Raw genomic sequence first — 27,261 nt, 5'->3', positions numbered from 1 at the left:
AGAAGTGGGATATAAAAATTATGCAAAAAAATGTTAAAAAAAACAAACTTATGATGTGTATTTTGCCCGTTTTCACAGACATCCAGTTGGGACTTGACACATTAGACCTCTCCGTTTAAAATGAGCCTTATGGGGCCTTTTGGCTTTTCTACGATTTCTTATTACCGAGATATGTCGACAAATTTAGTACCCCGACAATTTTACAGACGTATCCACATAAAAAAAATAATTGAAACCTTCTCACTTACCCAGTGCCCGGATAGTAGTAGGGCGGCGGCCTCTCGTATTCAGTCGGAGCTCTTTGATATTGCGGGGGGCCACCGTTAGGAAATTCCTCCCAGTGCCTAAGCAAAAATGTACGCAACACTTGAGCAAAGCGAAAGAGTCGCAGCGGTATTTAAACTTTAGAATTTTCAGAACAAGCAAGTGACGGAGAAGTGTGAGCTAAACGAGTGATATAGAGAGAGAGAGCTATAGCGGACCAGAAAAGAACGAAACTAACGTAAAAAAACTAGTCTTGAACAATTTTAATTTCATCTAATAAGGGTTATATGAATGGAAACGTTTATTCAAGGCAAAAACGATGAATTTTAAATAAAAATTAAAATATAAAAAAATTTAAAAAATCGTGTATTTAAGCTAATGACTAGATTTTTCACAACATTTTTAAATATTCGTCAAAATGCTCCAAACAAAATGTGTAACGGAACATGTCACATTTTGTTTTTCGATTTTTTCTATTGTTAAATTAAAATAGAAACCCTTAAAATCATTCAATCCATTTGGATTAGCTACAAGACTATTTGTTTAATTTCGTGTTAACCCAAACGCGATACTGTATGCTACACAGTGTGCTAGAAGTTTGACTGCCGTAAAATTATAAGAATCCTCAAGTTGATGTGAAGAAGTTTGGTTAATTTAAAGAACCTCAACGTAATTGTGCACAAAATGCTTCTTCACTTTCAATTTGTTAGATTCGTTAATCAATAAAATTGGATAAAGCTGATATCGCGCAATATAACAACAGCGTGACGGAATGACAGTGGTACGCTGCTAGCAGATGATGGAATTGAATCTAAAAAATTTAATTTGATTTAATTTATTTTATTAAGTTCTCTTTAGGAACTGTAAGAAATATCATGTTACATTTCTAGACGATTTAAATATATCGGGAGCCAATAAATACTACTAGACAATTAATAATTCAAGATTTAAGTATCTGAAATTCAGATAAATCTTCAGATTCTGAATACCCGCATACAAACACAGCTGGTCTATGGTCTTAAGGCCGCAAAGATCGAACCGTGATGGTGGCATTCGTCGATTCAAGTACTGACGCCTTGAACCACTTGGCCACCAACGTAACATTAACTTCAAGATCTTTAAATATCAGAGTCGGAGAACACCGGAGAACAGATTATTTGAAAAATAAAAAATATGCAAACATGCATGGCAAAACGGTCACATTATTCAATGGAATACCACAAAAATTTTGGGAAAAGAAAGTAATATGGTAAAAAAAAACTAAGAGTCCATGGAGTGTCTCCAATAACTTTTTAAATTTAGATTAGTCGTTTTCCCCAACGGTAGCTGCCTAAGAAAAGGACTTTCATTGAAGTATCTCAACGCCTTCTTGATACTGGTAGGGTTATTCCAAAGACAGGTGAATGTGAATATGGAAGAACATATTTTAGACGTTGTTGAACCAGTTCAAGAACTGTCAGCTGCAGATTTTTTTCCAACTAAAACTGACCTCAGCCCCCATTTCGTTTTAAGAATTTTAGCAGCGGATCAAGCACGCTTTACTAGAAATTGTGGTCTTAATTTTCGTAATACTCATAACTGAACAAATGAAGATCCACATATTATACAGAGATCAAAATTCCAGCATTGTTTTTAAATTAATCTTTAATTTGGGATAAATAGGGGGAATCTAATCGGACGTTTTATTTGCCGTGCCAGGCAGGTTGGCAGGAGACGCATATATGAATTTCTTAGAAAACATTGTACCAGAACTGCCTGAAGATATACCACTAGACGTAAGAGTAAATAAATGGTCTTTGTACGCACATTACGACATTCAAATAATATTTTTGGAAAATGCTGGATGGGCGGAAACGGCCAGTTCGTACACCAGATCTAAATCCATTAGAATTTTACTTATGGCGACACATGAAGTAGAAGCGGAAGAAGACTTGCAAGAACGGAATATGTTGTTTGTTTTAAACATTTCAAAATTCATTTATATCAAGAAATTCAAAATCGGACCTGCAAGACAATTAATAGTCTTTAAATTCTCTAAAAACTATTAATTTTTACAATAATTGTCCACCTTTGGAATTTTTGTCATTCACTGTAATCTGGCGGACCATTAAGCCAAGCAATTCGACTAGCGCTGTTGCCAAATTGTGATAAAATTCCCCAATGGACGTATTTTAAAAACGTTTAATATTACAACCAGCAATATACTTGTTTATTTACATTTCATCTACCTTTTGATGAAATAACGACAGTCGAATTTCTAACACGCAGTATACAGGGTACAGCAAAAGTACCGGTACGGCAGAATAACCTTGACATTGACCTTGAAGATCATTTCAAGGTCAAACGTGATTTTTCAAATGGGACCCTATACTTTTGACCCCAGAAATGAAAAGAGCGGTAAATTTTAAGTCCAGATATGACCTTGAGTGACCCCTCCCTTTTGACCTTGGGGCCCCCACAAGGTCGAAGTAACAAAAGTACAGGAACGGCAGAATAACTCGGCGGGAGAGCATTTTAAAGAAAAATGTTAAAAAATCAATGTCAAGGTCACCATCGAATAGCCAGGGAGAAATCCTGAAACTTTTGTATATAACATTTTTTTCTAAAATGCTCTCCCGCCGCGCTATTCTGCCGTTCCTGTACTTTTGTTAGTTTGACCTTGTGGGGGCCCCAAGGTCAAACGGGAGGGGTTACTCAAGGTCACATCTTAATATAAAATTTTCCGTTCTTTTCATTTCTGGGCTCAAAAGTATAGGATCCCATTTGAAAAATCGCATTTGACCTTGAAATTATGTTCAATGTCAAGGTCACCATTGGATAGCCAGGGAGAAATCCTGAAACTTTTGAATTTAACATTTTTCTCTAAAATGCTCTCCCGTCGCGCTATTCTGCCGTTCCTGTACTTTTGTTAGTTTGACCTTGTGGGGGCCCCAAGGTCAAACAGGAGGGGTTACTCAAGGTCACATCTTAATATAAAATGTTCCATTCTTTTCATTTCTGGGCTCAAAAGTATAGGGTCCCATTTGAAAAATCGCATTTGACCTTGAAATTATGTTCAATGTCAAGGTCACCATCGGATAGCCAGGGAGAAATCCTGAAACTTTTGAATTTAACATTTTTCTCTAAATTGCTCTCCCTCCGAGTTATTCTGCCGTTCCGATACTTTTGCTAGACCCTGTATATTAAAGCATTAATCTATAATATAAATAAATATCACAAGCTATAATTGCATAAAAAAAATAAATATTTAGGATCCTACGGAATAAAACGGAGCTCTTCCACACTTATAGAAAAAAAAAAGTTAATTACGTACAAGTATTGTTCCATCAAATTTTTACTTAAAAAACACAGTTAATAGATTCATTGCAAGAACTCCATTGTCGCTTTTAAATTATAGACGTGGACAAATAGGAAGGCACAACAAAGCACGCCAACACTAATAGTATATCAAGTGATTATTGTTGGAAGTATCAAACCTGGAAAAAATCGAACGGTAAAGAAAAATCCAGCAAAAAAACTAATATTTTATACTATTGGAAATGTACATACTAAATCTAGTTTCAAGAGAGAATTCTGATCCGTACTAAAATAATGATTAATAAATAGAACGGACTGCATCCTTCCTAGACCTCAGTCCAAGTGAAATTTGAAGGAAACAGTAATTTTTTAAAATACGAGACGAAAATTAGAAAGAGAGAGAAAACACAGGTATCAGGCAATTTTAAATAACTTACTTACTTTGGAGCCATGTCGGAATACCGGGTGTCCGGCGGATGCGAGCCCGTAGCGTGCTCCCGGGACACCACATCGCCGCCCATGTTTTGCGGGCGGTCCTCATAGTACTTGGACTTTTTTCCTTTTTTCTTTCCCCGTTTGCCTCCTCTACTACAAAAATCAAATAATGTAATGCCGTCCGTGACCACATAAAGAAAACGTTAGAAGTTAAATTACGCATCGGGCGAATGGAGAAAAGTGGGTGGAATAGTTAAAATTAAGCGGTTTACTCAATGGATTAGTTCGGAACGAATTCTACTGATCTCTCGTCACTCTTTCAGGAAATTGCGTCAAGCTGAACAAAACATGCAAAGCGGGAAGCTAAACCCTACACAAATTATTGCAAACGTTAACGGAAAATTAGTGCGAGTAAAAAGCTTTACTTGAAAAAAACAAGTTTTATTGAGAGAAAAAAATACAAGAAAGGGAAAACTAATTATATCTCATTAAATTAAATTACGTAGCCCAGCATGCACGGCTTTAGCCAACTTACCCATTCAAGGGAATATTATCGCCGCGATCAGCATACGCGTCATACAAATATTCACTGCAAAACGACACACAAACGTTACATACCAAAAAATTCGCAAATAATTCTACATCGTGCGATGTAGTCGACTGTACAAAACAAATAAAAATAAATACGCTAGGTTACCGCTCGGCACGTGATGCAACGACTGGAACCACAGCTGATAATTTCACTTCCGTTTTTCGAGCAGCGCCCCGAGGATGTCGGTTATCTTGAGAAATACAAGAACTGGGGAAAATTGGGAAATTTGAAGACAAATAGCAAGACGAAAAGAAATTTGGGAGAAACAAAACATCGTCGAATTCCCAAAGTTCGACTTAATTTGTCACATGTGGTATCTCTTAAAATAATCAAGTAAATAAAACTCAAAAATGTAACTTTTTCTTTGAAGAATAATTAATATTCATTCGACAGTGATTTTGGAAAGTTAAAAAATGCCTTGGAAAAATTTCTCATGGGATAAAGAAAACAAATGAATGACGACTTATTTTTCGCCCATCTTTGGAAAATAATAAATTTCACTCAAAACCGTTTGATAATTTCGGAAAGTTAAAAAATATTGCGACATTTTCTGGACAAAAATTTCAACAAGGGATGAATAAGAAAAACAATAAGATGAGTAGTGGATAATTTTTTTCCTCACTTATGGAAAATAATTAATATTAAGAGGGCTCTACAGCAAATAGACAACCAACAATACACTTTTATAGATTTTATTACACAGTTTCTCTAAATATGAATTAAAGCACAAATAACAGACTTTCCCCCATTTTAACACAGATTTTCTATAAAATGAACTTGGTTTGAAACTCAAATTACTTTTTGGTGTAAAGAAATTTGTAATTTACAATGCCAATTACAAATTTCTTTACAACAAAAAGTAAATTGGGTTTCAAACTAACTCCATTTTATAGAAAACATGCGTTAGAATGGAGGAAAGTCTATTATTTGTGCGTTGATTCATATTTAGACAAACTGTGTAATAAAATCTATTAAAACGTGTTGCTGGTTGCCTATTTGCCATAAAGCCCTCTTAACTCGTAAAACCCTTCAGTGATTTTGGGAAGTTAAAAAATTTCTTATGGGATAAAAAAAACAAACGAATGGCGACTTATTTTTTCCTTGTCTGAAAAAACAATTAATTTCCACTCTTAAAACTCTTGAGAACAATTTTGGTTAAAAAATATTGACATTTCCGTGAAAAAATTTCAACTGGGATTAAAAAAACAAAAGAATAACTAGTGGACGATGTTTTCCTCATCTTTGGAAAATAATTAATTTTCATTTGTAAAAAATCCTTTAGTGATTTAATATTAATTTTATATGGAATAAAAAAACAATAATGGAAAACAATTTTCAATCATAAAAGTTAAAAAATATTGTCAATTCCTGGAAAAAATTTCAAATGAGGTAAAAACAAAGAACGACTAGTGAACGACTGTCTTTTCTCATCTTAGAACAATTAGTTTTCATTCGTAAAACACTCAAGAAAGATTTTGGAAATTTAAAAAATTTCTGGAAAAAATTTCTCATGGGATAAATCATAAAAAAAATAATGACTAGTGGACGACTCTTTTTTTCCTCGTCTTTGGAAAACAATAATACATTGTCACCCGTAAATCCCTCGAGATTTTGGAAAATTAAAAAATATAGTGACGTTTCCTGAAAAAAATTTTTCCTGAGTTAAAGAAAAAAAACAAAAGAGTAACTAGTGGATGAATTTTTTTATCTTTGGAAAACAATTAATTTCGCTCGTAAAAATTAGTGGGAACCATTTTTAGAAGTTAAAGATTACTGTGACCGTTCAGAAAAAATCTCTTAAAATTAAACAAAAGCCACAAAAAATTATTATTAATTAAATTATGCTTGGGGGCCCTGACGATATAACCTGTTACATTGTATACTTCCAACGAACCGACAAAGCTGTGCTTCCAGTCACACTTACGAGTGACGTTTCTATTAGATATTAAATATTTTCGTCAAATACTTACGTTTCGACGTATTGCCCGCCGAACTGCTTGTACTTCTGGTAGAGCGAAGCTAATTTCACGGAAACGATGATGGTCGGTATGAACAACACTAGAGACAGCAACAAACTCAGCCAAAATCCATTCTACAAAATAATTAAAACAACAAATAAATCAAATGTGGATAAAATTAAAATAAAATTGTTCGGGTGTTCAATGACCTTTGAAAAATGATATAATAGTTCGATCAAATTGTCAAAAATACCACATTTTTTTGCCAAAAAATAGTTCACTAATTGAAAATATGTGAAAATTAGGAAAAATTCCGTAGAATTCAATGAACTACTTTACCCCACCTGAATTTTTGGGCATCATTTTCAAAATGACGTCCAAAGTTCGCAAAAAACAGTTTTTTTTCATTTATAAAAAAAAACTAAACAATTTAGAAAAAAATGTTTCAAACAAAAGTTGTAGGAATTTTTAATACGGATTGAATAAGCCCAAACCGGTTTTGATCGATAAATAATTTAATTAGTTATTGCAAAAAAAAAACCATAAAAACTGCAATTTTTTTCAAATAGCTGTAACTCTTTCAAAAATAAATATTTTTTTATGAAACTTGGTGAAAGGATAGCTCTTTGTGAGCAAAATAAATTTTCTCACAATTTTTTCAAAATTGAAAAATATTTTATTGTTTTTGCAAAAATCGAGTTCTTTGAAAAAAAGCGTTTTTGTAAAATCCCTATAATTCATAGGCCACCACATCTTTAGGACGGGGTTGGGCTTAAAATTTTCTTTAATAATAACACTATGTGCAAATATTGCGCGAGCCTCAAATCAATTTCAAATATCGCAAAAAAACAATGAAAAAATCGTTTTTTTTGCATCCACATGTTTACTATGAATTTTTTTTCAACCCCTGTTGAGACTTTTTTTTTAATTCGTGAAAAAACGTCAACTTTCCAATGGCAGTATCGACATTTTAATACGAATTGAAATCAAAAAGTTAATCAGTTTTATGGCCCAGAAAAAAAAAATTTTCTATCTTTTTTTGCGATATTTGAAAACGATTTGAGGCTGGCGCAATATTTGCACATAATAGTGTAATTATTAAAGAAAATTTTAAGCCCAACCCCGTTCCTAAAGATGTGGCGGCCTATGCAATATGGGGATTTTACAAACAAGCTTTTTTTTTCGAAAAACTCGATTTTTGCAAAAACTATAAAATATTTTTCAATTTTGAAAAAATCATTTTATTTTGCTCACAAAGAGCTATCCTTTCACCAAGTTTCATAAAAAAATATTTATTTTTGAGAGCTGAGAGTATTTGAAAAAAATTGCGATTTTTAGCAGTTTTTTTGCAATAATTAATTTATTTATTTATCGATCAAAACCGGTTTGGGATTATTCGATCCGTATTAAAAATTCCTACGACTTTTGTTTCAAACATTTTTTTCTAAAATGTTTTTTTTATAAATGTAAAAAACTGTTTTTTTGCAAACTTTGGACGCCATTTTGAAAATGAAGCCTAAAAATTCAGGTGAGGTAAAGTAATTCATTGAATTCTAGGGAATTTTTCCTAATTTTTACAAATTTTCAATTTCTGAATTATTTTTTGGCACCTGAAAAAGTAATTTGATTGGACTATAAGCGGAATACGGTAGACACAAGGTATACAGTTACTAATCGACAAAACGTAACCAACAGATTCTGCGATGGAAATTAATAAAGTTTTGTGGAAAAATACAGTGGCATTACGTTGTCGGCTTACGAATGAGACGATTTGTTATTTTCACGAACGGTGTTTTTCTTATTAGTTTCATTAATATCTCAAGTATATACGAACGAAATATGGTGATCTACGCGAATAGTGAAATGGTAGATATGTTAAAAGTTAAAAAGATATGTTATGTGCAAGAAATATCCCAAATGAGTTAAGTCGATAAATTGGCAAAAACCAACAAAGTTTCTGGGGTATCATCTAAAACGACGCTTATATATGATCGCACTTACCCACGGTAAAATGATTTTGTCGCAAGCGGCAGTGAGAGTGGCGTTTATGGCCGCATTCATCGGTCCGCACTGTCCAAACTCTTCCTTAATAACGTAGGTCACTCGGTCCAAAAAACTGTCGACTTGGTTGAGCACCATGTTCCCAAACTCCTTGGCCACCTGAAAAAGATCGCTTTTTTAATAAAAAAAAAAAAAAATAGTTTCAAATCAGGCAATCCTGGTGGCCGCTTCGAGGGGCCCCGCTTACATGTCAAGTTTCCTTTAGGGCTGGTTCATACTGAAGCAAATGAAAATATATTTCTGTAAAGTCACTAAAATAATTCATGTAGAAATGAAGTATTGGAGAAAATTTCAATTATATATTAAAAAACGGTAAACTTTTAGAAGAAATGAAAAGAAATTTAGTAATGTTTGTTTATACAAGGTGTGCCGAATACAATTATTAATTTCGAACAAAAGTATCAGCTTTCGAGGGGGTCAAATTATGAATTTGACCTTGAAGTGAATTATCAAGGTCATTTCAAGGTCAACCTTTATTTTTCAAATGTAAAACCCATATTTTTTATTGCAGATTCATATTCTGCGGGAAAAAATACGTAACTTTTGTATGAATCATTATTTTGAAAATGCTTTGTTCTTCCATCAGAGTGCCGTATATTTAATGTTCCATTTTAAGTCTCAGGCTAATATCTCAAGAAATAAGCAGGATGGTGAAAAATATTTCCAACAAAAGTCGTCAGGCCTCGGGGGGATCAAATTACCTTAATCTTTCAAGGTCGACCTTGATTTTTTTAATGGAAACCCATATTTTCATTACAGGAAACCTGTTCAAGAAAAATATTTGCATGTAAAAGTTACATATTTTATCCTGCAGAACACGAAACTGTAATGAAAATATGGGTTTCATTTAAAAAATAAAGTTGACCTTGAAATGACCTTGATAATTGACTCCAAAGTTAATTTCAAGGTCACGATAATTTTATCGCCCCGAAACCAGACAACTTTTGTTGGAAATATTTTTCACAGAATACAAATCTGCAATAAAAAATATGGGTTTCCATTTAAAAAATCAAGGCTGACCTTGAAATGACCTTGATAATCGACTTCAAGGTCAAATTCAAGGTCACCATAATTTAACTCCCTCGAAACTTTTGTTTGAAATATTTTTTGTAGCAGTTATTTTTATGTGTTGGTCTTTGTCAAAGGTGATGTTAGAACAGCAAGAATACGCGTTCAAATACCTTTTGCAAAATATCGGCTCCTTCCTTCCTCAAAACTGTTTGCGCTTCTTGAATCTCATTCAGCAGCTTGTCTATCGCCTCCGAAAAACTGCTCGAGTTCATCTTCAGGTCCGTGTCCAGCTGCTTGGATATATCCTGAAAAAGGATCTCACTCAAACGTGACGGCTAAAAAACGGGTTACGGAAATACTAACGATGACTTTGTTGGCCAGCTCCTTCATGGGCTGCAGCAGCTTCTCGTCGTACGTGTTTATATGCAGAATACTGAGCTGCACCTCGGTCTTCACGTCGTCTAAATCGCCTTGATCTTGAATGTTAACGACGAGCTCCCCCAGCTTCTTGGAGATCTCGTTGAGGCTCAGGTTGGTGAAGTTCTGCTTCAACTGAAACAAACGGCATGTACAAACGCCACGTTACGTTTCCTACACTCCGCTCACCTCGTCCTGGAACTGGTCGAAATTGATGCTGGGATCGAAGTCCTTCAGATCTTCCAGAGTCCTCAAATTTTCCGGACTCAAGATCTCGAAATCCTCGTCAAGAATACCGTTCAGATGCGAGTACATCTGATCCAGGAAGTTCGATATGTCGAACTTATTGCTGATGGTGTCGACGTCGAACTGCGACCTCAAATTCAGGACGTTGTAGATGCTCTCGTTCTGGTAGCAGTTGATTAAACTAGTCTTGAAAGAAAAGTCTTTGAGGCTCGAGACCTGCGTCAGGTATTCGTCCAACAGGTTCATGATTTTGGAATCGCCGGGGTTCCTCAATGGATAGCAGACGACCCTGTCCGACGATAGGCCCGTCCCGAACATAAGAAGGGTTACCGCGGCCAGTACTAGGCCGAAAATGAACATCAACATGACAGCGCTAAAAATGAAATTGCAGATTTACAAAACACGTCCCTCAACTCTGAAATACATTTAAAAAAAAATTTAGTCACTGTTTTTCTTCCACAAAGTTTTCCAGTTGAGGCGTGTCAGTGTGTGTCATAAGCGTACAAGTGGGAGACATGTTATTTTCACATTTTCATTATTGTAATAAGTTGCGTTAACACGGAATCATTTGCCAGTAGCCAATCTGGTAGTCGTAAATGACCAAACTTGATATAATCCAGGGAATTCAAGCACGAAACACAGATATGACCGTGACTGATGCCAAGGAAATGTGCAGTGCAGTAAAAGTGTCTCTTGGAAGTGTTTATTATGTGTTAAAAAGTGATGAATGTGTAAAAAAGCCAAAAAACTATAACTCATGCGACATATGTTATCCGTAGTATTTTTGCCTCCTGATCACGAATCCGATGACAGAATTGAGCTATCACATCACAGGAATTTCCTAACCTCAAAAAGCAGGTCAAAAATAGTAAAAATTCACGAAAAATACAAACAACTTTTTTTGCTATATTCAAACGTTCATGTATATGGTTAAGACCCCACCGAACGTGAATCCGCTGTCAGAATTGATAGTTCTTTTTCTAACCTCAAAAAAACTGGTCAATTAAGGTCCGATATCAATTTTCAAAAAATAACAGTAACGCCAAATTTGGTATACGGGGGTTTTCGGGGTCGCTGATCACGGATCCGAGGTCAATTTTACAAAATTCAAGATGTCGGATCCAAGGTGGCCGTTCGAATTTTCAAAAAAATAACAGTTTCGCGCTGAATAAGGGAGTTTTCGGGGTCACGAACCTGAGATCAGGTTTACAAAATTCGTTTTTAAAAATTTAATCAATTACCTATGTACTTTATTACCTGAAATGAGGCAGAAAACCCATGAATAGATCTGCTTTTACAGAAAAAAGAACAAGTTAGATATAGCCGAAAAAAAGAACATGATTGGGTACTCAGGTTATAAACAAAAATATTACAAAACGAATTTCGCAATTCTGACCTCGAATACGTAATCAGCGACCCTGAAAATTCCCGTATACCAAACTTGGTGCGAATCTGTTATTTTTTGAAAATTTGGTCAGCCATCTTGGATCCGCCATCTTGAATTTTGCAAATTTAACATCGGATAAGCGACCCCGAAAACTCCCGTATACTAAATTTGGCACGAATATGTTAATTTTTTAAAATGCGTGGTGATATCTAACCCTAATTAACTCGTTTTTTTTAGGTTAGAATAAGAACCATCAATCCTGACAGCGGATTCACGTTCGACTGAGTCTTAACCATATAGATGAACATTTGAATATAGAAAAAAAAATTTGTTGTATTTTTTGTAGTTTTTTCGTGAATTTTTGCTAATTTTGACCTGCTTTTTCAGGTTAGGAAATTCCTGTGATGTGATAGCTCAATTCTATCACCGGATTCGTGATCGAGAGGCAAAAATACTACGGATAACATATCGAGGGCATCATATCAGAAGGGCGTAAGAACCACTATAGTCGGTTTTGGGTTTTTAGGGCGTATGACCTCATTTAATCAATTCGCTTAATATATCAGAAGGGCGTATATATTCATAAACATCGACACTCTATTCTAACGCATTTTACTTAGGCGTATGAACCAATTTTGCAAAACTATATCAGAATGGCGTATGCCTGTAAAATTTCAGATTTGGTTCATACGCCCTTCTGATTTGACGCCCTCGATATGTCGCATGAAAAGTACAGACAACATTTTTTTTGTGTGGCAGTGTAATTTGAATTAACTTTACTTGAAAAGGACTTCTAAAGATTTCACATGAACAGATTCTCGCATCCACTTCATTATCGTTTAATGTCGCCACTTACCATATGAGAAACTGGCTGCCGGCGCCTTTGTTGCAACAATTGTCGTTGTACCTGTCGGGTCTCTTCCCGCAAATACCGCATATGAGACCGAGAGCGATACAGATCGTCACCAGCAACAAGATGCAACTGATCGCCAAGCCCCCGTAGTATCTATATTGGCCGTAGTCCCTGATATAATTGTTTAAATCACGAATCACGGGATCGATCGAACCACCGATCTGATCTTGAACGTCCGATATCACGCTGGTTATGTTGTCCAGGTTATTCTTGATCGTAACTCCTGAAAACCACAAACAATTCATTTTTTTTTTAAATAAACATGGAGACGTACGGAGAAATATTTACCTGCTTCGTTAACCTTCTCTTTCGCACTGCTCAAAGTGTCGTCCAATCTCTCGCTGATTTGTTGCTCAATATTCCTCAATTTTTCGTGTCCCTCTTTGGCCGCACTCTCTATTTGCGTCAGATTTAACTCGTTTATACGGTTTATTGTCGGCGACACATCTGGCAGCTAAAAATTTAAAAACAGTTTCTTTTTACTTTTACTATCAATTATCAATCAAGAAAAACTACCTAACATACAGATTGTCAATGATATACTCTGTCTGATTCTAATTGTAAGTCACGAAACATAAACGTGTGTTCGAAAATGCTTCGTTTTCGAGATACAGGGTGTTGAAATAATAATATCACATTCTCTATTTGTGTCAATCCGTAAAATCTGTAATCTGTAATTTCGAAAATAATCAACTTCTCAATTATAATTTGACAATTTTGAACATCTTAAGGCAAATTTGGTGTTACCTAAATTTGCCTACTTTACTAGGTTCTATGTTAAAAAGAAAACTTCAACTGAAAAAACACCCTGTCCATCGATCGAATATAAGAAAAATTAAAATACGTCAAACACATTTTCGATAACACACACCAACAAAATTTTAAACTAGAAACCAGATCTATTTTTCCGAAGCTTTTGCCGTTCTGAATTCAAATCCGACGTCACAATTAGGTTTTAGAGATATTTTAACCTAAAACTGCGAAAAACTCGGTTTCTCGCAATATTTGAGGTTATGTTATATCACGAGGTAATTTTTCCCATAACACCCGTTGTGACATCTGAAAATACTACTCTTCCCCTTCAAAATCCATTTAGAATAATTTGAAATTCTATTTTCTTCCCCGAAAAACCGTTTTTTGAAATTGATTATTTTGGCATATTCGTCGATATCGGGAAATTGAGGGAAGACCCAAAAAAAAAAAGAATCAAATCAAACACCTAAATTCCCGCTGGTACTTCAGACCTTTCGGCGTCGCTGATTACGAATCTGAAGTCAAAATTACAAAATTCAAAATATCAATTCCAATATGGCGGATGCAAAACAAAGATGCCATTTTGAATTTTGTAATTTTGACTTCAGATTCGTAATCAGCGACACCGTAGAGTCTGAAGTACCAGCGGGAATTTAGGTGTTTGTAATTGATTGTTCCCTCTTTTTGAGTTTTCATTTGATGCCACTCATTTTCCAAATATTGACGAATATGCCAAACTAATCAATTTCAACAGGCGATTCCTTGGAGGAAAGGAGATATTCGAATGAATCAAAACAGATTTTGAAGAACAAGAGCAGTACTTTTAGTTGCCACAACCAGTTTTATGGACAAAAATTACCCCATGGTGTAACATAACCTCAAATATAGTGAAAAAAAACCCGTCTTTTTACATTTTTAGGTCAGGATATCTCCGATAAATCCTGATGTTGTGGAGCTATTCTGATTCAACATATCGTTCCATTATTAAACTTTGAACTATGTAAACTTCTACGCCATCTACGTTTTTTTTTCTGGCATGCTGTAATTCACAATCAAACAGTAGATGGCATTGTAGCATAGCAAGCAATTCGTTAACTTACCCTGGGAAAATATCGATCAACGTACTGCATGTAAGAGAAACACATGGAGGATTACCATTTTTTTTTTTTGACTCGTTACAATTTTGTAAGAAAACGTGCAACGAAGGCTTTAATAATACCGACTGCAAAATCTTACCCTGTTAAAATCTATGTTCGTCTGGAGTTGACTGATGTTGCTTTTGATATTCTTGCACTCGACGATATTGCACTTCTCCAGGGTGATCAATAGGTCCCTCTTCACTTTTCGCATCGCTGCAAGAAAAAGCACATTCCGGTAATGGAACTGAAGGCAGCAAATTTATATATATATATTTATATATATAATGCATTCGTATTTCTATCGCTCAAATTCGATAATAGTGCAGTCGTTGAAGCTTATCACCTCCGAATTCTTTGAATCTGAACCGATCGACTTGAAATTTAGCAGATAGTTAGAGAAAAGGTCAATGAACGTCAGTGACATAGCGCCGATTGAAGCTTCCACCCTGTTGGGGGTTGACACCCCTTCTCGGGGGTGGAAATTTTTTTATTCAAAAATAACGCTGGTAATCGATAGAGAATCAAATTTTGAGCAAAAAATATTCGAAGAATTTTATCGGGAAATCAATAGTTTTTTAGTTACACACGATTGAAAACGGAATTTAGAGTGAAAAAAAAAAACACTTTTTCAAAGTATTTTTCGCTAATAACTCAAAAACTACGCATTTTATTAAAAAAAGTGTAATGAACAAATATGTAGCTTATAAATAAACAAAGAAAATCGTTTTTTAAAAAGTGTTGTACGTCCTAAACAAAGCGAAATATGGTTAGTGGAAGGGGACTTGTTTTGGGGGGAATACTCAAATCGATTTATTCAACGTCAAATAACGGAAAAAGGATTAATTTTACATGTATAACGCTCCTGGAGTTTTTTGTAGTACTCAAAAAGACCTTCAAAATGAGCACTTATAAAAGTTAATTAGAGCAAAATTGAAGGAGTTGTCGTCAAAAACAGATGGGTTGCTCATATTTTTTAAGGAAAAATGAGCAGTAAACGCTGTACCATTTCCATCAGAATTAAAATTAATCGTAGACCCTTTACAATCAGTTTTGTTTTAGTGTTTTTCATACAATCCTGAAGTTAGACAGGTTTAGAATGCGTATTTTTTTAATAATGTACGGTAAAAGTTGAAAACGTATTTTTCGTTATTCAAAAAAAAATTGCCTTATTTATATAATAACTCTGAAACTATGAAAGATACGTAAAAAATTATAGACAACAAAAATGTAGCTTTTTTTTCAACAAATATTTTGCTTTTTTTTTAATTCCTATAGCATAAAAAATAAAAAGAGATATCGCCGCTTGAAGTATCCATTTTAGTGAAAAAACGATCTGTCTCGAGCCCTTCGATCCTTTCCCTTTAAAAAATGAAAGACTAAAAAGGTTTTATGTGCAAACGATCTTACAGCTTTTTTGTAGGATACTATAGCTTCAAAATTAACCGAGTTATGGTAAAAAAACAATGTCATTTTTTCGGAGCAAAATAGGCTTTCTTAATTTTTAAGCAAAATGTTAGAATTCAAGTGCGCGTCAGCGTGTATAAAAGTTTATATGCAGCATAATAAAAATATTTTACATTAATATTGGTAAAAGGGTAGTTTATAAGAGTTGAAAATGGCAAAAGTAAAATATTCTTTCATCAACAATATAAGGCAATTTTTATTTTAAATTATTGCACAATTATATCATTCCAAGATTTATAACGTAATTTTTTATCATTTTTTTAGCACAGGGGTGATTTATAAGGGTTGAAAAGTGTTATGAGATACAAATTCTTTCATAAGCAATGAGGAAATTTTTATTTTAAATAATTGCACCATTAAAGCATTCCAAGCTTTTAAAAGCTAATTTTTATCATTTTTGTCAATACAGGGGTGGTTTTTAGGGGTTGAAAGGGAAAAATTCTTTTTTCTACAAAACTGTTAAAAGTGGGCTTTTTAATTGTCATTTTTGATGTTTAAAATGTCATTTTTTGACACGCGTGTTAAAAGTAAGTTATTTTTAACACTAGTGTCAAAAAATGACATTTTTAACATCAAAAATGACAATTAAAAAGCTCACTTTTAACAGTTTTGTAGAAAAAATAGTGTATGATATACGTGTTAAAAGTGATTTTATTTTGTTCGTGAAGTTAAAAAACTCGCTACGCTCGTTTTTTAATCATCTTCACTCACAAAATAAAGTCTTACTTTTAACACGTATATCATAAATAGCTATTATTAGCTGTAAGGTAACTTTTATTTTAAATAATTGCACGATTTAATCATTCCAAATCTTTAAAATGTAATTTTTTATCATTATTTTTTGCATAGGGTTAGTTTGTAAGGGTTAAATAAAGGGTCGAAAAGATCAAATATATCATAAAACATGTTCGAGAACATGGAACATTATTTAATTTTTGTGCTTGAACAAGATTTTTATCAATAAAATGCTTAAAACTTAATTTTTTCAATTTTTTTCACTTAGGGATAGTTTTTACCCCTAAAAAACGAAAAGCGTCAATCGGGCTTATGTCACTTTTGAACCTGAGCCTAAGATGAGCCTTATTCTAAATTTTCATGTAAATCAATGCAGTTTCAAAGAATTCGGAGGTTACAGCTGATTTTCACCTTCAATGACTGTACTATAACTCAAAAAAGTAAAGTTAAACCGTTTCCTAATTTTTTTTTCGGGGTGGGGGTCAGTTAATTGTTGAACTGATGTGACATGACAACAAGGCGGTGGGCGGGCAAAAAACAAATGGCAAACGTTAATTGGCTGAAATGACGATAGCCGAATATGTCATCGTTTCATTTTATAAAGTTTATTTTAGTTTTCAGTTTATCGGTTTGTAATATAGTAAATAATTATGCAAATTTCTGCATGAAGTATTAGTTTTTACAGAAATCTAAATTAAATTTGTATAATGCTATGTTGTCTTTTATTTCATTATTTAATGACGTTCCGTGTGTTTGTGCGTCTTCATTGTAAAATTTCTGTGTGACACTAAAAAAACACAACTCTACAAGCAAAAAGATGATTTTTTTTTACTTTTTCCGTTGTCATTCCTCTTCTCTATCCCTGGAAAATGTACCTATATCCGTTTATCAACAGTCGTTCCCGTCAATTAATTGTAACGGGAATGGCAATGGAGAAAGTATTATAAACGGGCCTTAAGAGCACTTACCGTCATTTAACTGGGAAGCAGACGCTCTAAGAGTGTTCGTGTCAGTTTTCAGTGTCTCCAGGGACTTTTGAATCACGGGCATATTGCGTACGAAGGCGTACAGGTCCATCATGGCAGTGGCGTTGCTCCAAATCTTCAGCTGGTCCATGACATACTCGCTGCTCTCTGTAAATCAACAATTTTATGCACGATCATGACAATAAGAGGTTTCCAGGCTAAAATTTTGAAGATATTCTAAATTACGAAACTAGGAAATGCTCGTTTTGTAAAGAACAAAACTGTCACTCACTCACAGAAAACTTACTGTTCATGGTGTTACTGAAAACTTCGGAAAACTCTTGGTAATTCGTAACCAGCAAATGTCTCGCCTGATCCTTTGTACTATCGAGATATGTGTCGGTGTCCAGTCTGGCATTCTGTAGGTGTTTGGGCAACCCATCGACACCGTCTTGAAGCTGTTGGTTACTCGAAAACGCACACACTACACAAAACCTGCGACAAATAGAAGTAATCGTTATTTATAGAACCACTAGAAGCAATCGAGTCCCGTGAGTCTACTTGTCGCCATTTAGATTTGCTTAAGATGAATTTAGCAGGCGTTCCAACATGCCTCAGATCAATTTACTAATTATTTTTCAAAATTGACTAAGAAGCTAATCTTTAACTTACAGTAAGGCCGTGCCCAGGATGATCAGCAGGGTGCCCTGCAGGATCTTCTTGCAGAGGTCCCGTTTCTTGTCGCAGGGCTGTGACCTGGCGCCGCAATTGCCACAGCACCTGCAGCAGCAGAAGAATAGGCCGCACGTCGGTATCAGTATAGCCAGGAAGACCAGGATGGCGACGACCAACAGGACACCCCAGTAGTACTTCAGGATTTCCGAGATCTGGGCGTCAGTTTGGAAGTTTATGTTCCCGTTCTTTACAGTGACCAAACCTGAAACCAAATCAAATAGAGTTATAAAAAATTATGTACTTACTTTCAAATGTTTCATTAACTAAAACCAGAATTAGAAAATAGAAATGTTCGCCAATTGCCTATTAAAACAAAATGTTTACATTTTCTAATCCTTCTTGAAGATTACAGAGTAAAAATATTGTAACTGTAATGGTGCAATGATTCAGGGTTTCAAACAAAACTGAAAAAATTCATTATCTGAAAACTGTTAAAAAAAAAACAACGTTGGAATATAGTAATTTATATGCCAGTCAATTATGTTTAAAAACTTTTACATTTTCTATCCATTCCAGAAGTAACTTTGTATTTTAGAGTATTTTCATGACCCAGTGATTAAATTGAAGGTAATTTGTTTGGGAATGGGGTCAGTTTTAAAAAAAAAACAGTTTATTGGTTAGTTGACGTTTCGGCTATATTTAAGCCTTCTTCAGGACACTAAAATAATTACAATAAATAAACATACACATCATTATACATATTGACTATTAGGATTAAAAACAGATTAAAATTCAATGATATTACAATGATGAAGGATCAAGAACCAATCACAAGGAAACGTTTACGAAAATATAATAACAAATTTATCGGGTACTTACATCCAAAAAAGGTTTTCCGTGTAACAAATAATCTAAATAATGGGGAGTAAAATAGTCTCTGTCAACAAACGCAGCGATATAGATAATTTACAAACATCGTATTTTAATCTTATAGACAGAAGTAAGAGACACAGACAGTTAACAACAATATTGAATGGTTTTTTGTCTTGGCCCCCTTTTTTCTGTTCCACACTTAAATCCTCTAATATGTTTCATTCATAGATATTTTAATCAACATCGAGTAATGTACTATTTTGATACAGCAACATACTACCTATTTTACTCCCCATTATTTAGATTATTTGTTACACGGAAAACCTTTTTTGGATGTAAGTACCCGATAAATTTATTATTATATTTTCGTAAACGTTTCCTTGTGATTGGTTCTTGATTCTTCATCATTGTAATATCATTGAATTTTAATCTGTTTTTAATCCTAATAGTCAATATGTATAATGATGTGTATGTTTATTTATTGTAATTATTTTAGTGTCCTGAAGAAGGCTTAAATATAGCCGAAACGTCGACTAACCAATAAACTGTTTTTTTTAAAAAAACTGACCCCATTCCCAAACAAATTACCTTCAATAACTTTGTATTGTTTATTCAAATTCAAAAATTCCTAAATTAGTTTTGATATTTATATAAAAACTGAGTGAAAAAATTGTCACTTGGAGGATCAATAGATTTTTGAAAGCTAATAAATATCAGACTATTATTGCATTGCAAGCATTTTCTCTGAAATTTATATAAAAAAATATATACATTTTATATATTTTTAAATACTTTTAAAATATTAAAATATTTCATGAGTACTAAAATTAAAAAACTGCCATCAGTTATACAGCGTGTCCTAGATTAACGTGAACAACGGTGCTAATTCACCTATATTCAAAAAATTTCTGAATTTTGTAAATAACTCGCATACATATTATACGATTTTGATTATTTTTGGAATGTAGACTTTTGCTTTCAGGCTACACATTCAGGGGTTATACAGTGTTTTTTAAAACTTAAAATTCCTACAAAATTGATGTATGGTGATAATATCCGTTCATAACGTTTTCCTCTTTCGGGCAATAATGACAGCTATTTTTTATTTAATAGGGCTACTTGTAGAATTTTCATTAAATGAGCGGTTTGGGTACAAAAAAATCCTTTTTAAATATCTACATTATCTTGCCACCCATATTACAATACTTAACAAAGTGCTAGTAGTCACTGATTTTGTAGGTTGGCTGTAATTTCGGTTTGATCTTTGTCATTGTACCTGCCAATTTTTAATGAATGTTTACTACGATGAGATATATCACATGTTACTTAATTTTTCCATATGGATACACAACATTATGACGAATTAGAGTTATTTACAACGTGCCTAATTTTATTGAAATAATTCGTAAAAACAAACAAATATAATAAAAAATGCTGGATAAAAGTAACAAAGTTGATGTTATTAAATTTAGTACGACTTACTATAAAAACTGTTCAAAATGGCCATCATTGTTTCTACAGAGATAAATTCGGTGAAGAATGTTAAAGGACACCCTTTGCAGTTCTTAAAAACATTTATGGCATTTTAGATAAGCCTCCACAAGTCTTCAGTGTTTGATGTGGAAGCATACTGTTGTTTTCAAAATGACTTAAAGATCTACAAAATCAGAGCCTACTAGCACTGTATACATTTAAAAAATATTTTTTGTACCCAAACCGTTCATTTAATTAAAATTCTACAAGAGGCCCAAAAACATCCAACTGGTATCACCTATCAAATAAAAATAGTTGTTTTTATTGCTCGAAGGAGGAAAAAGTTATGAATGGATATTATCACCATACATCACATCAATTTTGTAGGAGTTGTAAGTTTTAAAAAACACTCTGTATAACACCAAAATGTGTAGAGTGAAATCAAAAGTCCACACCCCAAAAATAATCAAAATCGAATAATACGTACCTATTCGAGTTATTTACAAAATTCAAAAAATTTTCACGAACTTTGTGGCCATTTAGCGGCCAAACGAAGCGATTTCGGATATAGGTGAATTAGCATAAATCTGCCAATTTTGAGTCCACGAATCTGTGGTTTCCCGTTGTACACGTTATTCTGGGACACCCTGTATAACAAAAAAAGATACCCAAGTTTTACAAAAAGAGCAATATGTACTTCATATAAATAACTTCAATTCTGATATTTGATTTACATTTGTTTGAAAACTAAAACATGTATTTTTTTAAGATCGCAGGAACGACTACAACAGATATAGTGCAGTTTTCCTTTGATTTATTTGTTTTTTTTTTCAGTAATTGGAAATCTTTGCTTAGGCAAAAATTATTTCACAACCCAGCCTTGACTGACACTTATTCCAAAATACCCAATTAAACTACAGGGAAATTATTTCCAAGATAGTACTAATCATCAAAGTCAATTTAAAACTGAATTACCATTATTTACAACAATTGATTTAACCTCATCATAATAATGCACACGAAAAACATAAGCAGACACATTTCTATGCAGCAGCTTTTATCAAAATAACGGTGACATTCTATTCGGCTAAAGCTGAAGCCATTTTTAACGTGACATTTACAAGTAACGCTCGAGGTTTTTTCGGTGCTTCCATAACGCGACATTGACATTCACATATCGCGGGAATAACGCAATTTTATGATGAGCAAGCGACGTTACGGTTGAAGAACACGACAACGTTGTTACCGCTAATGTAATGACATGGTAGAGTTAAAAGCCAAGGCTGATGACACCCTTGGACGTGGATATTAACGTCGCTTTTCGCCAAAAAAAATTGCCAACGCCCAATCCCATTTGTTCACTTTGAAGGAAAAATTAAAGCCAGCCTTTAACGGCTTTAGATCAGAAAAAATTGTTACCTCCTTATTTTTCCTGTTCGGAAAAGTACGCTGATAGAAAAGAACGAAATTGCAATGCGAGTCACCGGTACATAACCATTAAAAAAATCATGTTATCTGCCTTGGGTCTTAGGACGAGTTTTTTTGTCAATAATTTGAGGTTTGCTTGTTCCTAATATCTAGCTTTTTTTCAAACCCCGTCCACTTTGCTTCGAGACAAATCTATTTGTTGTTCTATATTTAACGATTCTCGGAACCCTCCAAAATGATACGCCCATGGAATCACATTCTCCACGCAACTACTTGTCTAGATTTGCCGGTTCAATGCCTACTTTTTTGACACTGGAGTATAAGAGGGCTCATTAGCAAATCGGCAAACAGCAATACAAACACCAGCTAGCTATAAAAATGTATTGCTGGCTATTTGCTATAGAGCCCTCATAAGCAAGCATATTAAATTTCACAGCCTAACAGAAAAAATAAGAGGACGCGCCAGCCTTAACTGGCTCTCCTCCCTGTATACGCCGTTGTGAAAGAAATAAAAACATTAAAAATAAACGACGGGCAGTTTTGAAATAATTACACGAGTATGACGTCAAAATGTAATCCAAATTATTTTTGCTACAATAAATCTCGACACAACTGGCCTGATTCCTTTTCGTAATACCAAATTATGAGAGTTTTACTAGGCAATCACGGTTATCGGCTTTTTTTTATCTGCGACACTGTAATAACAGGCCTTTAACGACACAGTTTATGTCTTTACGTATACAGAGTCATTCACGCAACAGTACATTTTTTACGTTTCTATCTAGTAAAAAATTATAAGGACGAAAGTTGTAGGGAATATTGTTGCGATATCAAAGAAATATATAATTATAAAAATACAATTGACTGTTGTAGCATTTCGAAGATATAAATCAAAGTTTTGTTTTATTGAATTGAACACCCTATATATTTGTCGTTTTGTCGATTTCTCTCAATATACGTGGCCCTGGCTCCATAGCAATCTTGATTGTATCCACTGTGGGCGGTTAACAAAAAATAAAGCAAAATGTTGTGACATTTATACAGGGTGGTCACTTGTAAGGGTACACTATTAGTATCTCCCGAATTAGAATATTAATCAACCCTGTATGATTAAATTACAAGAAAGTTGCATAATTTCTTGCCAATTCGAATTGTGAAAAAAAAAAAATGCAGATAAAGTTGCACCGTTTCTCAAATATCCTGAAAAAAACTGAAAACTGTTTTTTTTATTTTTTCCATATCTTTTTTGTTATCGAAACTAGAGTTTTGAAAATTGGTACGTAATAAGGCCATACGCTCTATTTGCTGGACCATTAAAACATTTAGGCTTCCTAGATCCTTGTTTTCAAGGCCAACTTTTTATTTTCTTATGCATACCATACCGGATTTTATTCGTTAGAAGAAGCATTAAATTTCGAATTCAACGATGTATGTAGAATATTTGGGGAAGAGGTTTTACTAAAGGTCAAAAAACGCCAACTTCATGATTTATTTAAATTAAACGTAGATGCGAAAAAACCAAGGACATTTAAATAAAGGGGACTAGGCATGTCACAGTATATCTCATATGTTGGGTGAAGCTAGGCAAGGGGAAAGCAGAGGGCTTTATTTTCATCCAACTGATGCGGGCGATTGCATCTCCAATGTCGTACGTTTTGGAAGGGTCAAAATAAAATATTTAATTATAAATTCTTGGAATCCCAGTAACTGTTACAATTTCTTTCTTGTTGCACCATCCCCAGACATCCTAAAAACATTCACATTTCACTTTTAAAATACTGAGGCAAACTTTTAGTGAGACATAAAAATATATTCCCAAAGGAGAACATCAATATTGTTGAATGAATGCAACTTTCAGTTGATTGCATCTTCGGTATTTTTATGTATAATAGAACATACCACCATATTTTTGCTGTTGTATTTATTCAGTCTTTTTGTTCGTGCATTTAGTAAAATTGTAAATATATTTTTGAAAAGGTTTTTGTCGTAGAGGAAATTAAAAATGATGAATGATTGTTATATTGGGTATAAGGGATTGAAATACCTATAAATCTATTAAATATAAATAATGTCTGTAACTTATTTGTGGTGCAGCATTTTCCTTTGATTCGGGCGATTTATTGATTTTAATGGCCAAACATGGTTGATATTATTGTTTTCTTACTATCTCGGCAAAAATTTAAAAAAAAATACCAAAAGTCAGTCTTATAAAATTTTACCGTTATTCAAATAAAAGTTACCTACAAGCACGACAATGGCCAGAGTTGCATATACATTCCAAAGTAACCTTCAAGCACGCTTACCTGTGGAAGGATAGATGTGGATGTTTATAATCCAATTTCTTACAAATTCTGCACTGTCTAACCATATTCACACCTTAAAAGTTTATCCAAAATACATATATAAACACTAATCACGTTTCATTTACCAAAATCACAACTATTTTCTAACAAGAGACACCATATTCTGCCAACCACGGCAGAACGAACGCGGAAAACGCTACAAATTATTGCGCTGTTGCCAAGTCTTCAAACATGGCAAACATGAAAAATTAAAAATAGTTTAATATGTACAGTATTTAACAATATTGTATGCATAACTTAATGATACTATCCTATAATAATAATTTTCATAATTGTGATGAAAATTGCGTTAAAAATATTAAGTACATTTCCACTACAATTATACAGCTGACAGCAATGATACAATTAGACTGTGAATAGACGAGGCATCATCCAGAAATGTAAATAAATAAGTCCCCTTTATTTAAATGTCCTTGGAAGAAACAAATGAAAATTTTGACATTTCTGTATAAAAGTAAAACTTTCTGCCGCAATAAGTGTTCAAGTGAATGTATTATTTGTTTGTATTGGTTCAATAAGTGGAAAGTTACGATTTTTTTTTCGTTTTATTGTAAAAAGTTGACAATTAATTTGAAATTACAAGGAATGGTACACCTTATCTCCAATTTTTTTTTCATAATCTTCAATGGCATGAAAATGTACAACATTCTTGTAATTTATCCAACCCTGTATATCTTCTAGTGCGACAAATATACAGGTTGTTTAATTAAAAAAAAAAAACAAAAGTTTGATTTACATCTCCAGAACGCAACAGTCAATTGTTTTTTTACATACACTCCTTTGATATCGCAATAATATTTTATACAACTTTGGTCTTTACCGTTTTTTTCCTAAATAGAAAGGTAAAAGGATAAGGGAGATACAATATTGTGTGAATTATCCCTTACATTCAGAAGAAAAGAACAATTTTGCAGCAATTTCCAAGATACTTTCAAGATTACAGAATAACCCTACACATAATCTGACGATGAAAAAAAAAACCCGACCCCTGCGGTTCAAGAAATTCTCCTATCACCACTGACACACTTTGCGGTTCGCACTGCTTGCGTGTGTTCCATTTAAAAACGCTCGATCCCCGTCTCACCAGCCGGGAATCCATTAGCGGGAGGGAGAATAACGAATAGCCCCGGCCCCGACAAAAACAGGCGAACATCCTTCACCGCTGTCTTGATAGAGAGATACGTATCCGGAACGTTATTGTTCTCTACGGCGCGAAACGTATTGTGCTGGAAGAACGGTAATTTATTACGAGCGCGAGGTGCTTGGGAACGGGAAATACTTGCCCAACATCTCGAGTGGTCGATAGACAAAAAAAAAATGAAAGGATACGGAACGTGTAACTGTAAAAATCCATAAATCTAGAGCCTGATGTTAAAATTCAATATACAGCGTGTTAGAAGTTTCATTGCAATATGAGATTTGATAACAATGCATAGCCCAGTGCATGTGCAGAGACTAATGGTTAATGTCCTAAATTATTTATTAAATGATCGGATCCTTCATAACTGCAATTTATTTGAAAAAAAAAAAACAGTTTTGTTTGAGCCCTTTTAAGGACATATAACTTCCTAAGGGTGCGTTTTAGGGCACATGTTAATAGGAACTTTTTGGCTTATTTTAATGAGATATACACGCAGCAAAAGTTCGGAACCCTATTTTAGAAACACCCTGTATAATTCGAAGAATTTTAAAAATATTTAAAGTTACGCCTATGTAATATATACATTTTTTATTCGCTTATGAACAATCCATCTTATGCCCAGGAATGGCAGTCAAACTCCTAAACACTGCAGAATAATAAATACAGAACTACGGAAAATATACGGAGTGTCCTTTAATTAGACTGCCTCAGAAGAGAATCACATCAATTGACTAAAATAAAATCAATTAGGCGCGTTGTTTCCATACAAGGCAGCAACGAGTACGCCAATAGAAAATGTAGGTCGCACTAATATAATTTCTTTAGCGGTTTCGCAAGCCGAAGGTTAAAATATTTACACTTATATTAAATTCATCCACACTACTTACACGATTATAATATATTTTCATTCGCGGGCAAATTCAATTTGCCAAAGTGAAAGCCATAAAAGACCAAACCTCAATGTGCGACCCAGCGCAACCCAATACTAATAAAAAGCCAATAATATTGGATCAAGGTACCTATTAATTTCAATAGGTAGTTTATTTTATAGAAGAGAGGGACGATACTACAAAAACTAGTCTAAAACAGAGAAATAATCAAACAATTGAACTTACCATGGAAAAGAAGAAACTTAACAATTAGAATATCACTTCTCAAAACTGATTAATATTAATGTATAACCTGTTTTGTTACATTTTACAATTTAAAAAAATGATATCATTGTTTCAAGGCGTTTTAAAACCGATCAAGTTCGTTTCGTGCACAGTATCAGAACGAACGATAATTTTATGATCAATTACGATACACATTTCAGTTCCTAGCGGGCAGCCGACCAGAGCACACGTGTTTTGTGAAAGTGTAGTGCAAGGAGCAAATTCTACCTGCCTTTATTAAGGCTACCTGGAAAGAATCCCTTTCTTTCCTTTTAATCACCGACCTAATCCCCGGCTTAAGCATAGACGCCGTCGGCATCTTTGTTACAGCACCTGTGCCGGGGTTATGCCCAGGTAAGTTTTTACTTATTTATCAGTTATTTGCATTACTTTAGAATACATTTCTTTAAAATTGCGACCCCCGACAAACAATATACCAGACAGACAAATACACCAAAAGACACGTACGCCCCCGTGAGGGGGCATCCCCACACGACTAACACTTACACACCTTCCC

The 27,261-nt window shown here is 34.0% G+C and overlaps 1 protein-coding gene across 5 annotated transcripts in view; it reads right to left on the bottom strand.

Moving 5' to 3' along the window:
- Window positions 1-27,261, bottom strand: part of LOC108911267 (prominin-like protein) — a 78,776-nt gene that overhangs the window by 2,696 nt on the left and 48,819 nt on the right. Inside the window, exons 3-16 of one of the 5 annotated variants that reach the window (XM_018716159.1) lie at window positions 18,310-18,574; window positions 17,945-18,132; window positions 17,641-17,805; window positions 14,571-14,686; window positions 12,870-13,035; window positions 12,525-12,804; window positions 10,225-10,654; window positions 9,982-10,170; window positions 9,789-9,923; window positions 8,548-8,706; window positions 6,559-6,680; window positions 4,532-4,585; window positions 4,003-4,149; window positions 249-344 (exon numbers count right to left, since the gene is read on the bottom strand). In XM_018716159.1, coding sequence (XP_018571675.1) covers window positions 249-344; window positions 4,003-4,149; window positions 4,532-4,585; window positions 6,559-6,680; window positions 8,548-8,706; window positions 9,789-9,923; window positions 9,982-10,170; window positions 10,225-10,654; window positions 12,525-12,804; window positions 12,870-13,035; window positions 14,571-14,686; window positions 17,641-17,805; window positions 17,945-18,132; window positions 18,310-18,574 — 2,512 coding nt within the window. Of the gene's footprint in view, window positions 1-248; window positions 345-3,576; window positions 3,741-3,998; window positions 4,150-4,531; window positions 4,586-6,558; window positions 6,681-8,547; window positions 8,707-9,788; window positions 9,924-9,981; window positions 10,171-10,224; window positions 10,655-12,524; window positions 12,805-12,869; window positions 13,036-14,570; window positions 14,687-17,640; window positions 17,806-17,944; window positions 18,133-18,309; window positions 18,575-27,261 lie in introns of those variants that run through there. The other 4 variants (XM_018716160.1, XM_018716163.1, XM_018716162.1 and 1 more) reach the window with 4 other exon arrangements.

This window comes from Anoplophora glabripennis, unplaced genomic scaffold (assembly GCF_000390285.2).
Source record: "Anoplophora glabripennis isolate ALB-LARVAE unplaced genomic scaffold, Agla_2.0 scaffold353, whole genome shotgun sequence".
NCBI classification, from domain to species: domain Eukaryota; kingdom Metazoa; phylum Arthropoda; class Insecta; order Coleoptera; family Cerambycidae; genus Anoplophora; species Anoplophora glabripennis.
Note: the sequence above shows the minus strand (reverse complement) of the source record. Positions and strands in the feature narration are given on the sequence as shown.